General features: G+C 42.1%; 1 protein-coding gene across 1 annotated transcript in view; it reads right to left on the bottom strand.

Annotated features, from left to right (window-relative positions):
- The window catches only part of ANTXRL (ANTXR like), a 229,246-nt gene that overhangs the window by 111,298 nt on the left and 101,743 nt on the right, over window positions 1–16,205 (bottom strand). The window contains exons 8-9 of the mRNA XM_073597284.1: window positions 8,276–8,356; window positions 5,455–5,515 (exon numbers count right to left, since the gene is read on the bottom strand). Coding sequence (XP_073453385.1) covers window positions 5,455–5,515; window positions 8,276–8,356 — 142 coding nt within the window. The remainder of the gene's footprint in view (window positions 1–5,454; window positions 5,516–8,275; window positions 8,357–16,205) is intronic.

Below are 16,205 nucleotides of genomic sequence, written 5' to 3'. Positions count from 1 at the left end.
CAGCCAAACACTAACCATGAGTGAAAGAAAAGTTTTTGTGTTATCATTCATATTCTCTGAAAAATGGCCAAGAAATCATAAATTCTGCCAGGGTATGTAAACTTATGAGTGTAAATGGGTCCTAAGGCCTTCTTTCCTTGTCCATCCCAAGCTTTCCTGTGTGAGTATATGTTTGTTTTTAAATGGAAATGGTTGACTGTAACTTTAAAATAAATAAATAAATAAAACTAATAGCTTGTGTCCCTATTGGGAGATTTTTCATGCCTGCATGACAAGCCTTCTTTAACACATATGTAAGTCATTACATATACTGTAATTAATTGCAAGTATAATGTGGGCTCTCCTGCACCATATGATATATATTGTGTCCCAGTAGATAGTACACACCCATGAAATTGCATTAGGTCATCTCCAAAACACATCTGCTGATTGAACCACCTGTCTCTATAGTGTGTACGTGTACTAGTACATTAGTAGATAACATGATGTTCAGGGACATCCATTTAAAAAGGTTCCTTTGCCAACAGAATATGGCTAGGACAGGATAAGGCTAGATTATTTGAGTAGTAATAATTTGTAGGAGAAAAAAATTGATTGTAACAGATGTGTGCATATATACAGAATATATATATAATTTTTTTCAGAAGTTGATGAAACAAATAAAGCCCAACTCTGGCATGAATTTGACTTTAAATCAGACTCTAGCAGTGAACTTTTTTCTAACTGGGTACAGGGTTGCTTTCTTTTATACGCTGAATTTGTGCACACTTCGGCTTTCCAGTTATGTACCAGTAAAAAAAAAATCACTTTTTTTATTTTAGTTGCAAATGAATGAGTCTTCAATGTAAACATAACTTCTCCTTATAAGCTATGCTAAGTGGAGTTTTTGTTGTTGAGAAATTAGAGAAATTAGTGAGAATACTTTTCTGAGGTTAAGGGCCGCTCATTCACATGGGTATAGAGCCCTGTATAGTGCGGAGAGCCATTTGTTTATCTTTTTAGCGTGAAGCTTGGTGCAAGCAACCCAAATAAGTCAATGGGGGTGCAGCGACTGCAAGGACTCATATGGGGCTGTACATCCGTTCCTGCCTGTCATCTTGCCATCAATTTTGACCAAATTTCCTTTGCCTTTGTAGCTCACACATCCCCAAAACATCAGCGATCCACCTCCGTGTTTCACAGTAGGAATGGTCTAACTTTCATCATAGGCCTTGTTGACTTATCTCCAAATGAAGCGTTTATGGATGTGGCCAAAAAGCTAGATTTTGGTCTCATCTCTCCAAATGACTTTGTGCCAGAAGGATTGAGGCTTGTCTCTGTGCTGTTTGGTGTAAGCGGGATACTTTGTGGCATTTGTGTAGTAATGGCTTTCTTCTGGTGACTCGACCATGCAGCCCATCTTTCTTCAAGTGCCTCCTTATTGTGCATCTTGAAACAGCCACACCACATGTTTTCAGAGAGTCCTGTATTTCACCTGAAGTTATTTGTGGGTTTTTCTTGACACGTTCTTGACGGTCGAAAGTTCAGAGAACTTGTGTGACCGTGTGTATGCAAGCCAAGCTTGAGCGGAATGCTGTCGGAAAAACCATCCAAGATTTTTCCGACGGAAATTCCGCTCGTGTGTATAGGGCATAAAACAAGGAATGAATCTGAAGGAAATTCCTCAATAAGCTACAAATTAGCCACAAAAGGAGGATGAATCTCCCAGTGTTCAGGTTCATGAAGGCATACAGACATACTCTATCTCCTACAGAGAGCACTTGCAACAGGATTCTAGTGTGTTCTGCTATTTATAATCCAAGGAACTACAGGGAAATCCAGCGATACATACTTCCTGCAATGCCAGAGATAAGAAGCACCCAGGAGTAGAACCCTCTCTCTTCAGTGTGGAGACCACTAGCTGAGGAGAGTCAGATGGCAAATACCTTTTCTCTAAGATAGATATGGAAATCTAGCTATGCTCCTGGATGGTATTATCGACAGTTACATTTCCAATCATTGTTCAACCAATACATTCATTCATGCAATGATCTGTATTCTGTAATGTTTCACAAAAAATGTATTGAAAATAAAAAGATACGGGCGGCACAGTGGTGTAGTGGGTAGCACTCTCGCCTAGCAGTAAGAAGGGTCGCTGGTTCGAATCCCGACCACGACACTACCTGCCTGGAGTTTGCATGTTCTCCCTGTGCCTGCGAGGGTTTCCTCCGAGTACTCCGGTTTCCTCCCACACTCCAAAGACATGTTGGTAGGTTAATTGGATCCTGTCTAAATTGTCCCTAGTATGTATGAATGTGAGTTAGGGACCTTAGATTGTAAACTCCTTGAGGGTGTAGGGACTGATGTGAATGTATAATGTATATGTAAAGCGCTGCGTAAATTGACGGCGCTATATAAGTACCTGAAATAAATAAATAAAATAAGGCAATCGAGAGTAGCACACTCAGCACCATTCAGTGTAGGGCTCAGACTATTTCCCCTCTCACAGGGAATGCTTTCAAACCTTCCTGATTGTGAAAGTCTTGCAACCTAAATGGTGTCCACTGGGGACCAGTGCCAGAATACGGACTCAGAGACAGATCCCCCAACAAATCAGGAACTGTCCTGGGGATCCAGAATGAAGCCCCAGGTATGGGAACACACTAGCACGTGAAGCCCCTCTTCCCGGTGGGGTAAGAGAACCACCCCAGGAAACATCTGGATGTCTCACCCCAAATCCTGGCTCCCAGGCATGGGGGAGAGACTCAACAAGAAAAGAGAGAGTATTCTTATTTCCTACAAGCCCTGAAAGGGGATAGAGGCAGAATTTTACTGACAGATAAGGAAGGAACTATGATCCATAGGAATTGCACTTTTTGAGTGAAGATTTGAACTAGAAGTTCTAGTTGATATTTAGACTTGATAATAGCATGCAATGGCAAGCTTCAGTTTCTAAAACAAGCAAAATTAGCTTCTTGTATTAAAAGGTAAAGAATCCAGAGAAAGAGATATGATCTTGCCGTTATACAAGACATAAGCGCTCACCCGTTCCCAAGTTCACAAAAAGGATATTGGAGAACTGTAGAGAATGCAGAAAAGGGCACCCAAACTAATACGAGGCATGCAGGACCTCAGCTATGAGGAAAGATTAGCTGAACTAAAAGTTTTCTTCCTTGAGGAGAAGCACATACTATGAACTTGTTGCAAAGTTATTCCCTTTAAGGTCAATAAAAGGACAAGGGGGCACTCTTTGTGTCTGGAGGAAAAGAGGTTTAATCTCTGCATGCAGAAAGGCTTCTTCACATTAGGAGCTAAGTAATAAATCACCGGGACCAGATGGCTTGCATCCGAGGGTACTTAGGGAACTCAGTCAGGTGATTGCCAGACCGTTGTTCCTAATTTTTACAGACAGTCTATTGACTGGAATGGTACCAGCTGATTGGAGAAAAGCCAATGTAGCACCAATATTTAAAAAGGGCCCAAAAAACATCCCTGGGAATTACAGACCAGTTAGCCTAACATCAATAGTATGTAAACTCTTGGAGGGGATGATAAGGGACTATATACAAGATTTTAGTAATAAGAATGATATCATTAGCAGTAATCAGCATGGATTCATGAAGAATCGTTCTTGCCAAACCAATCTATTAACCTTCTATGAGGAGGTGAGTTGCCATCTAGATAAAGGAAGGCCTGTAGATGTGGTGTATCTGGATTTTGCAAAAGCATTTGACACAGTTCCCCATAAACATTTACTGTACAAAATAAGGTGCGTTGGCATGGACCATAGGGTGAGTACATGGATTGAAAACTGGCTACAAGGGCGTGTTCAGAGGGTGGTGATAAATGGGGAGTACTCAGAATGGTCAGGGGTGGGTATAGGGGTTCCCCAGGGTTCTGTGCTGGGACCAATCCTATTTAATTTGTTCATAAACGACCTGGAGGATGGGATAAACAGTTCAATCTCTGTATTTGCAGACGATACTAAGCTAAGCAGGGCAATAACTTCTCCGCAGGATGTGGAAATCTTGCAAAAAGACCTGAACAAATTAATGGGGTGGGCGACTACATGGCAAATGAGGTTCAATGTAGAAAAATGTAAAATAATGCATTTGGGTGGCAAAAATATGAATGCAATCTATACACTGGGGGGAGAACCTCTGGGGGAATCTAGGATGGAAAAGGACCTGGGGGTCCTAGTGGATGATAGGCTCAGCAATGGCATGCAATGCCAAGCTGCTGCTAATAAAGCAAACAGAATATTGGCATGCATTAAAAGGGGGATCAACTGCAGAGATAAAACGATAATTCTCCCGCTCTACAAGACTCTGGTCCGCCCGCACCTGGAGTATGCTGTCCAGTTCTGGGCACCAGTCCTCAGGAGGGACGTACTGGAAATGGAGCGAGTACAAAGAAGGGCAACAAAGCTAATAAAGGGTCTGGAGGATCTTAGTTATGAGGAAAGGTTGCGAGCACTGAACTTATTCTCCCTGGAGAAGAGACGCTTGAGAGGGGATATGATTTCAATCTACAAATACTGTACTGGTGACCCCACAATAGGGATAAAACTTTTTCGCAGAAGAGAGTTTAATAAGACTCGTGGCCACTCATTACAATTAGAAGAAAAGAGGTTTAACCTTAAACTACGTAGAGGGTTCTTTACTGTAAGAGCGGCAAGGATGTGGAATTCCCTTCCACAGGCGGTGGTCTCAGCGGGGAGCATTGATAGCTTCAAGAAACTATTAGATAATCACCTGAATGACCGCAATATACAGGGATATGTAATGTAATACTGACACATAATCACACACATAGGTTGGACTTGATGGACTTGTGTCTTTTTTCAACCTCACCTACTATGTAAAAATGTGCAAAAGACTTCCTCGGGAACTAGTTATGGCAATCTCAGTATTCTTTTTTAAGCTGGATGCATTCCAAAATGCACAGAATATATTCTGACTATTAACATTTAAAAGTAATAATACCAGAGATGGTTGATAAAGGGAATATCCAACTATCTTAGGGGATCGAGAAGGATTTTTTCCCCACTGGAGTAAATTGGATTATGTTTTAAGGGATTTTTTTTTGTCTTCCTCCAAATCAACTGTGGGTAAAGAGTTCTGTATAACCTCCTTTTCAATGTAATAATTTATTACTTTTTTGGTTGGTCGAAATAGATGTACGTGTGTCTTTTTTTTCACCTGGACTATCTATGTAACTGTGAGGTAGAAGAAATTAAAATGATGGTATACAATTTTATTACTATGTACACAATTTATTTACTCTGAAAGCTTACTCAAACTAGAATTACACTTATCATAAAAACATAATTTTGAAATGGACAGGCAATGTACAAACTTAACAATGTACAAAACGCAAACTGACAGATCCTCTTTAGAGACCAGAGATGTCTAGCAATGTCCTGCCATCTCTCACCTTAAAGGGTTGTCATTCCTGTGGTAAGTTGTGACTCACCTCCTGCACAGACGCTGGATGGCTCAGCAGCTAAGATCTCAATGCAGGACTTCTTTAGGATCTGAAAGAAGATGCAGTTCTTAGTTGGCATGCAGCATCAAGTAGAGAGAATGGTGTGCCAGGCGGCTACTGTTATTACAAGGCAAATGTCCTAATCTTTCTCTGACTGCTCAAGAAACTAACTTAACCCCCAAATGGCAAGCAGATCTAACCAGTGGCAAATAATAGTATATATTTAGTATTTGAGTATGTAAATTCAAAATCTATTTTCAGTATGTTTGTCACCATTCCTTACTGTATACAGTTTTCTTAAAGCCTAACTCCAGACACACACACAAAAATACACTCTGTAGTGCCCCCCCCCCCCCCCCCGCAAGGGTTAAATGCCCTTTATGTATAGAGGTGTTGGAATAAAGAGAAACATTTACCGTATACACCATTCTCCCACAGCCTCCTCGCTAAGCTGTTCATGGCTCGTACACTCACCTTTTCCACGTACAATGCAGAGTTAAAAGCACTGCATTGCATGTGATGACGCCTAGAAATGCCCACAGACCAGAGATTTGCCGCGGAGTGGAGGACTGTGGCAGAATTGGCCGGGCAGTACTGTTTCTGTACCCCGTAGACATAATAAGCATTTAACCCAGAAGTGTGAGGGGCCTCACTGCAAGGGTATGTTTTTTTTAGAATTCCTGGAGTTGGGCTTTTAAGCTAATTTTTGTCACTCTCTTGCAAAGTTTCTTACCTAAAGGTCCTTTCAATAACAACACTTCCTGTTGCAGGCTGACAATGCTAAGCTGACTCTTGGCCATTGAGCTGCCTTTCAGGTCTATCAGATAAACAGCCCAACAGTCAACTAGCATTCTGCTAATTGCGAAAGAGTGACTTAGCGTTATCATTTTACAACCAGAAGTATTGTTACTGGCAGGATCTCCAGGTTCGACACCTTGCAAAAAATTCACAAAAAATATATACAGTGAAGCATGATGCCAAGCATACCGGAAAATAGATTTGGGTTTATATATACATTTTAAGTGCATTTTAGGTCCCAAGTCATCTTTAATTTATTAGCTTCCTCGTGCACAATGCTCTTTGCTTTATCCCTTTAAAGACTCTGCAAGTACAGAAAAACACCAGAATAGAACGCTGGGCTGCCAACACAACTTTTTATAGACAGAGTGGTGTCAGTCTTTCCACTATCTTTTGTTAAATTTCTCAACCACTCACACTCTCAAATTTCTACAACTTAAAGGCTAGCCATCCTGTAGTCTATAATAACAACTGGGAGGGCTAACTATCCTTTTTGCGAATGTTGGATAGGACACAGGACAGCTTTGAGTTTCAAGGTCAATATGTTCTTTCAGTGGCGTAGCATGGGTTGTCAGCACCCAGGGCAAGGCAAGTGTTTCACCCCCTAACCCGTAGACCGTCAGCACTCCCAGAGTCCCTTCCAACAGAATATTATATATCAGTGGCAGCTGGTGTTTTTTTGTTTTTCTTTTGGGGGGGGCGGCAAGCCATGCACACCCTCCCCCTGTGGGTTGGTCCAGTCGGTTGGGTCAATCGCAACACCCCCCACCCCCGTTGGTCAGTCCTGCACCTACCCCATCAAGCGGGCAGTACTTCCCTGCAGGTGATGGGCGCCGGCTTCTCATGCTTTCCCCGCCAAGACCACTTCCTGATTGGCTGGGAGGAGAATAATCAGCGTGACAATAGCGAATATTTATTTGCTATTGTCACACAACTGGGTGGGCTCAGGCCACAGTGCTCTGCGCCCTGAGTCCACCTTTTTTTGAAGCCGAGGCTCTAATCATGTGCTTTAAAAAACTCCCATTGGAGTACACATCCAGCGCCCCGCATGTAGATTAGGGGGCCAGACGCATGGATAGGGGAAGCGGCCCACATGCACCCTTAATGGACGGGCCGCCGCTGACCTACAGATATATATAGATATACATCTATATATAATCTCTCTCTCTCTCTATATAGATAGATAGATAGATAGATAGATAGATAGATAGATAGATAGATAGATAGATAGATGATACTTAGCAGGAAAATCTGTGCCTCATCTGTCCATCCTAAATCCCTTCATCCCATCATTGTTTTCCCAACTCCATACTCCACCCACCTTGTGCACCCCCAGTCCATCCACCACCTTATTGTGAAACCCAACTCCACATACCCTTCTTTCCCACAAAGCTCACTATTAGTTGAAGGAGTTCCAGTGCACAGCATGCGAGTTGGCAGTGGTCCTGGGGTATAGGGAGGATATGAGAATAAGAAGAGTGATCAGAGCCATCCTCAGCCATTGGCCAGTGCACTACCACACAGTCAATGAGAGCGCACCACTAGCTCTCCTTAACTTTAGCCACTCTGACCTAGAACCACCCAGCCGTACCCGCAGTCTATGCATGAGAGAGAGAGAGAAGAGAGCACACTGCTGACGGGACCAGAATGGGAGTGTGCACAGACTGATCACCCACCTCTTCTCACCCTGGAAACCAGTCTAGATTTTGCACCCCCTAAGAATTCTGTACAGTCACCCCTGTGTCCCCACCCATGCTGTGCCTCTGGGTTATTTGTTGCACTTTATCAAACAGAAATAACAAAATCCTTTCAATGGTATATTTAACAGACTAAAAGGGAACAAATAATTAAGGTTCGTTATTCAGTTTTATTTACACTTTGGGAGGAACGAACAAAAAGCTTGGTTTTTACCAGTTACATAGGCTGCTTTGGTGGCAGTTTGTACCTTGAAGTGTCTACCAATTGTACAAGCAAGCACATTACACTATACACCATATGAATCTTTACTCACTGAATCAATAACGCCTTGCAAAGCTTGAAATCCACCCACCACTGGGAACACGTGATCTATGCTGTCTGCAATTGTTGCAAGCTGAAAAAAAGAAGAGTAAGTCAGTATATACTGCCAAATATTTTTTTTTTTAAATCAGAAGTATCATTTATTAATGTTTACAGCAATCCAAATTTGGTACATACAACCAAAAGAGAAAAAGGAAGGTAAAAGAAAAAAAACAAAAAAAGGAATTTACAGTGTTAACAGTCATCTAATGTACAAAAGAGGAGTAGCATTATTAAGCAGCAAAAGTTATGTACAAAAAAAAAAATTTAAACATACAGAAGGCAGTAGAACTCCCACTCTAGCGTTAACACTGTAAAAGATTATGGTGAGTTAACAACCCTGTAATACAATTCAGAAAAATCCAAGCAAGTATTAAAGGCAATAGGCATAATACATCAAGAAGAGAAGGTAGCTATAACAATCTGTGCATTACCAAATCAAGCAGGGTAAGACCCGGAGTGGCCAGCCATGCCTCTCAAAGTTTCTCAAATTTGCCTGGACACCCACGCGATCGTGTTGTAAAATGGTTCCACGCGATCGTGTTGTAAAATGGTTCCCATATTCCGTCTCCAATCCTCCGTAGTCGGGGGAACTTCCGATTTCCAACGTGTAACAAAGACCTTAAGTGCCTGAAACAGGGCCTTAGAGAGGGCTTCTAGTAGGAAAGTGTCTTGAGTGACACTGCCTAAATTTCCCAAAAAAGGGCCAAGAGTAGTTTGAGTTAAGAGCATTGGTATGAGCAGGCCATTGTATTAGGGTGTGCACCCCAAAGCCATACCTCCCAACTTTTTGAGATGGGAATGAGGGACACCTATCAGCAAAAGTCTGCAGGCATAGGACACACCCCCTTGTCACTTCCCCTCGAAGGTGAATTGTACAAAAAAACAAGATTGGTTAAACCCACTTTTTTACCCCTACTATTCCTTTATATTGGCTTTTGGAATTTACAAATGCAGCAATTTAAAAATCAGATGAAAATTTTAGTGCTGGAAAACACTTTTTGATAGATAAAAAGTGCATTTTCTATACATCTATATAGATCAGACCAAAATGAGGGACAGATGAGGGGGAATGAGGGACATTGCTCGAAATAAGGGACAGTCCCTCGAAATAAGGGGCAGTTGGGAGCTATGCCAAAGCTCATACGCACATGCCTTTCTCTGCAACCTCAACTGTACAGGACAGTGAATGAATGGGAAGTGCTTTGTGCTGAGCTGCTTCCTGTTCATTCACAAATTGAAGCATAGTAAACATGTACTTAGTAAGTAAAACACTTTACTATGATTCAGCTACGAATGAACACGGTGAGTGAGTGCATTCACTATGTTCATTTAGAAAAGGAAGGGGCTGGTAAATGACATATTGACTAGCCCCTTTCCCTGCTTTGATATGCATGTGAATGTAAATAATCTTTCAAAGGTTAACCACAATCCTATGTTTAATTTGCATTAAAGCTGGGTTCACACATGTCTGGGGTCTGGTGCATTTCTGTTCACCGGTTCAGGTGCAATTCAGGGGCAAATTTTCCCCTAAATTTGCACTGGAACCAGACCCACAAACACACAGGACCTTTTTCAAAACCGCACCACGGCTGCCCCAGGCATGTGTGAACTGGATGGGCTGTTGTCTTCATTCAACCTTACCTACTATATAACTATGAAAGCCGGTCACATTCACATGTTATGAGAATTGGATGCAGTTGAAAATGCATCCAATTTGCATATATGTGAACCCAGCCTACATGGAGCAGCCGCATTTACTCACTGGTTCCTTCAGAGTTGGCTAGGGGTTCCTTGAGCTGTGGCTGTTTAAACTCCCATTTGACATTCCTGCATAGTTCCAGGGCCAACACCACTTGGCACAGTCAGCAGCATGATACCAATAACCTTTTTAGCAACCTGTAGGGTCCACTAATGACGAATGTAAGGGATATTTTTTCCACTGATCCCTGATGAAATTGGCTTTAGCAGAGATTCCCTGAAACATTAAATTTATTTCAAGGGCTCCTCTTGGGTAAAAAGGCTGGTCTAAAGAAACACACAGTTTAAGGTTGACATAAGTTTACCAAAAATGATTATTGGTGTCAAAGATTTTTCAAAAATCACAATATCCTTTGCCCATTCAGAGCAAAGTAAGAGGGTCACTTACTTTCTCACCTCCTAAGTGATAAATATTTAACCTTCTCACATCTCCACCACTCCACCGTTGGCAGCAGAGAAAAATGCCAAACTGACTTGTTGGAGATCACACAGGGCTATACATTCCTTCCTACACTAGCACTGTGTGGCATTGATGTTTCTTGTGTGTACTGTAGAACAGCAAACAGCTCATGGCAGGTCTGCTTGGCAAGCCATAAAACAGCCTGAGTAAATGCCTTTAAAAATTTTAACAGGGATACTAAGATAGAAAGGTGGTACCTGGTGGCACTGGCAGTCAAGCTAAGGGTGCCCAAGCAACTGAAGAGTAAGCTATAAGACAGAAAAATATTTTTAAATCAGCCTTAGGACCATTTTTCCTAGAAGCCTTTTGAAAATCCAAGCCATCAAAGTAACACTGAAATTCATATTTAGCCATTCAAATCTGTGAAATTCAGCCTAAATTTAACATAATCCAAAATGATGATTATATGAATTCCATTTAGGTTATGGTAACATAATTATTTAGATTTGGACACGATAAGCTTACTATTTAAATTCTGCTTTTCAGTACACATAGTTTGTCCGTAGTAATATTATGCCTTTGGCTCCCCTGTCTTTTATATCTGTTTTTGACAGTCCAGATCCTGTCTGTGTCCATGCAAATCTGCCTCAGAGCCGTGGGCTGCCTCTGTCCCTCTGCTTCATATCATGGATTTTGACTTCAGGAGGCATTTCACTTAACATAGAGTGAAAGCACATCCGAAAGGACAGAAATGAAGGAGCAGATAGGGAGTCTCCTGGAGCGCACACAATAATAAGGAACGGGTGGACAAAGTAAGACTTTGAAGAAGGAAAATAATAAAACACTAACACCCTGTCATTTCTAGGCTATCTGAAAATACATTGCTGCGCCATTGGTCAACAAAAGACACCCAAAACAATTTAAAGAGTGTTATTTCTTACAGGACTTCTGCATTCTTACCTGCTTGCTGTTCCATATTTTTAGGAAATATTCTGTTAATGTTGTTTGTAAGTATAGACCACTTAAAATTAAAGGGGTTTTAAACCCTCGTGATTTTTCACCTTAATGCATCCTATGCATTAAGGTGAAAAAACACCTGGCAGTGACCGGCCCCCTAGCCCCCCCCCCATTTTACTTACCTGAGCCCCGTATTTCCCTCGGCGAGGACGTGCTGTCCCTCTCTCCACGGGGTCCCGGTTCTTGATTGGATAGATTGATAGCAGCGCAGCCATTGGCTCCCACTGCTGTTAATCAAATCCAATGACACGGGCACCGAGGGGCGGGCAGAGTCCCCAGCATTTGTGTATATGGATGCAAATGCTGGACTCGGGAGTGCACCTGCAAGATAACCCTCCCGGGAGAGTGCTTCTCCTAGGGGATTATCTGATGTGGGGAGGAGCTGTGAGAGCCGCCAGGGGACCCCAGAAACGGGCATCACAGTGGCGGTAAGTATAATATGTTTTTTATTTAAAAAACATAAAAAACGAGCCTTTACAATCACTTTAAGCTGGATACACACTATACAACTTTCCTTAGATGTTTTCCTTTAGGTTTACCAAAACCATATAATATGAGGTCAAACCTAAACACTTTCAATTTGTATGCAGTCAGACAGCCACTTGCACTAAATAGTTAAAGGTAAATCTAAACAAAATTGAACATCAAAAGTTGTATAGTGTGTGTCCAGTTTTACTCTGTCCTGTAATGCCTCGTACACACGGTCGGATTTTCCGATGGAAAATGTGTGATAGGACCTTGTTGTCGGAAATTCTGACCGTGTGTAGGATCCATCACACATTTTCCATCGGATTTTCCAACACACAAAGTTTGAGAGCAGGATATAAAATTTTCCGACAACAAAATCCGTTGTCGGAAATTCTGATCGTGTGTACACAAATCCGAAGGACAAAGTGCCACGCATGCTCAGAATAAATAAAGAGATGAAAGCTATTGGCCACTGCCCCGTTTATAGTCCCGACGTACGTGTTTTACGTCACCGCGTTTAGAACGATCGGATTTTCCAACAACTTTGTGTGACCGTGTGTATGCAAGACAAGTTTGAGCCAACATCCGTCGGAAAAAATCCTAGGATTTTGTTGTCGGAATGTCCGAACAAAGTCCGACCGTGTGTACGGGGCATAAGAGGTTCTCTTGATAGCCCATCTACTCCCCCATGCAGTGTGGAGGTGCAGAGCACTGCAACAAGGAAGGAATAGAAGAAGGCCATATGTTTTCCCATAGCTGGTAGCATCAGTATTTCAGAAAGTTTCATCTGGTGACCAGGACAATGGAAGAATGTGAGGAAAATATCTACAGCATGGCCACTATCAGGTGAACCTGACTACAGCAAATTTTATCTGGCCTAAAAAGTTGTAGTTTTCAGATTAATTCCTATGCCTTTGTGGTGAAGTTGGGATGGGATGTTTTAGTATAGTTTAAAGTGGTTCTAAAGGTTCATGGTTCAAGGGCGTTCTATGCATTAAAGTGATTGTAAAGTTTTGTTTAAAAAAAAACCCAAAAAAACAAACATGTTATACTTACCTCCTATGTGCAGCACAAAGCAGCCCAGATCTTCCTCTTCTCAGGTCCCTCTTTGTGTCTCCTTGCCCTTCCCTCCTGTCGAGTGCCCCCACAGCAAGCAGCTTGCTATGGGGGCACCCGAGCCAAGTCACAGCTCCTTGTGTCCATTTAGGCACAGAGCCCCGACCCGGTCCCAACCCCTCTCTCCCCTGATTGGCTAACTAACTTTGACAGCATGGCTAAGACACTTTTGGACTTTGCTGGAGAGAGATAGGGCTCAGGTAAGTAATTAGGGGGTGCTGGGGAGGCTGCTACACACAGGTTTTTTATCCTAATGCATAGAATGTTCTTTAAGGTATTAATCTTCTTTAAGGTATAAAAAAACCTTCTGGGTGCAACTCTTCACCCCCCCCCATACTTACCTGAGCCCCATCATGATCCAGGATGTGCACGAAAACAGCTGCTCTCCTGGGTCTCACTCTCCTCATTGGTTCACATAGCAGTGGGAGCCATTGGCTCATGCTGCTGTAAATGTGTACAGAGCATGTAAATGTAACATGTTTGTTATGTATATATTTTTTATTCTTTCCTTTACAATCACTTTAAGGCTCGGGAAAGTGGATTATGATTCTGTTAGAAAAGTACTTGTCCTTTAAAAAAAATATACTACCAAATGCTCCTAATTATTTCTCAACATTACCAGAAATAGTGTCAACAAATATAACTGTATTCAATTACCATACCAGAAAAACCACCAAAACCTTTATAATACGTTAAAACTGTGTTTTAATTAGTAACATTTAAAACTCCTTAAAAAGAGACATAAAACATAGTAATATTTCATATTTATAGTTTGTGTAAAAATTATATGCATGCCAATGTACAGTTGCATGCAGTGGCGGATTAAGGTGGTCATGGGCCCCCAGGCTACTTTTTGTGTGGCCCCCTCCTAAGCATGCTTTACCAGAAAATACATTATTTAGTGCCATGTGTAAAAGGGTAGACCTATATTACACGCCTCAAGTGCAACTCTCAGGTCTAAACATGGAGTTTAATAAAACTGTAAGAAGGTACTCACAAAGGTACATAGTGAACAAGCATGTTGGCAAAAGCTGCCGGATATCCTGGGAGTGAGTCTGGTCCGTTTCCTGGATTGCAGTGGTGTCCAATGGACAGGCTGCACCGATGGATGCTGGCACTTCCTGCCATTGGAACGCAGGGTGGGAACCAGGTGGATGACGTCACTTCCGGAAGCGGGCACGAATAGGCGACGTGTTTGCGGAGCTACGCTCCTTCCTCAGGCCTAACGTGGGCTGTGATTGGGCAGGGTTTATACAGCCAGTGAGTGACACTGATAGGTTGACAAAACGCTCCGTGCATTGGATAATACTGCAATCGTTCAGAGCTATTCGGGAAGTGGCTGATTAGATAACATCAGATACCAGGATATATTAATAACATGGTGCATTAACCGCTTGATATCCGCGCTATAGCCAAATGACGGCTACAGCGCGGACCTTAATTCCCGGGAGGCCGTCATATGACGGCCTCCCCTGTGCACGCGCCCTGCAGGGCGCGCACCCGGTGCGATGTGATCACCGAGTCACTGAGACTCGGCTGATCACCGATCCAAGTAAGGGGCCGGTCCCGGCCCCTTACCATGTGACCAGCTGTCAGCCAATGACAGCTGATCACATGATCAAAACAAAAGCTCTGTGATCGTTTTTTTTTTCTCCTCGCGTTGACAGTGTTAGGAGAAAAAAAAAACAATCACCGACTCATTAGCAAGGGACATCGGTCCCGAAGAGGAGGAGGCAATAATGCCTCAATTGTGCCACAAGTACCCCCTGCCAGTGCCACCTGACACATTGCCACCTGACAGTGCCCACCAGTGTCACGTATCAATGCCCATGAGTGCCAACTATCAATGCCTACAAGTGCCACCTATCAATGCCCACAAGTGTCACCTATCAATGCCCACCAGTGGTGCCAATCAGTGCCACCTAGCAGTGTTGCCTATCAATGTAAGAGATCAGTGCCCATCACTGCCACCTATCAGTGCCCACCAGTGCCGCCTCATCAGCGTACATCAATGAAGGAGATAAATTACCCTTTTTAAAATTTTATAACAAAATATTAAAAAAAAAATAATTTTTTTTTTTTTTAATTCGGTCTTTTTACATTTTTTTTTAACAAAAAATAAAAACCGCAGAGGTGATCAAATACCACCAAAAGAAAGCTTTATTTGTGGTGAAAAAATGATAAAAATTTCATTTGAGTACAGTGTTGTATGATCGCGCAATTGTCATTCAAAGTGCGTCAGCGCTGAAAGCTGAAAATTGGTCAGGATAGGAGGGGGGTTTAAGTGCTCTGTAAGCAAGTGGTTAATTATATTACAAACGACAGGCTGAACCAAACATAATGAAAAACTGTGTGTGTGTATATGTAGAATAAAAACAATGTAAAAATGGATGGGGAGACCTTTTTGATAGTGCTGTGTGGGCCCATGAAACCATCCATCATCATTATTTCTTCAAACCCCTTTTTTCATCTCACACATTCTTTATAACCTCCTTTTTTCAGCATTACACGCCATTCCTTGTTTCATGGGCCCACACAGCACTATCAAAAAGGTCTCCCCATCCATTTTTACAGCATCTTTGGAGCAGCTTTTGGGCGTTGAAAAAAGCGCTTCAAAAACGCACCTCTCCATTGAAATGAATTGAAAACGCTGTAAAAACGCCTGAATAGCGCCTATAATCCGCCCTGAGCTGTAGAAAAGTCGCATGATCTCACAAAAAGGTAAACATGCAAGCAGAAAAGAGAGCATCTACAACAGGACTGAAATTGTGGGAAGGTCAGAATGATTAAACAGACCATCAAAGTGCCAAAAAAACTAAATTAAAGTGCCAAAAAAAGAATTAATCCCAGAAAAATGAAGATTTAAAGTAAAACAAGACACTGCTTGTTACTTTACAAGACCCTGCTTGTTACTTTACAAGACACTGCTTGTTACTTTACAATACACTGCTTGTTACTTTACAAGACACTGCTTGTTACTTTACAAGACACTGCTTGTTACTTTACAAGACACTGCTTGTTACTTTACAAGACACTGCTTGTTACTTTACAATACACTGCTTGTTACTTTACAAGACACTGCTTGTTTTACATGATCTCACAAAGGATAAACATGCAAGCA

Source organism: Aquarana catesbeiana, linkage group LG08 (genome assembly GCF_042186555.1).
Source record: "Aquarana catesbeiana isolate 2022-GZ linkage group LG08, ASM4218655v1, whole genome shotgun sequence".
NCBI classification, from domain to species: Eukaryota; Metazoa; Chordata; class Amphibia; order Anura; family Ranidae; genus Aquarana; species Aquarana catesbeiana.
Note: the sequence above shows the minus strand (reverse complement) of the source record. Positions and strands in the feature narration are given on the sequence as shown.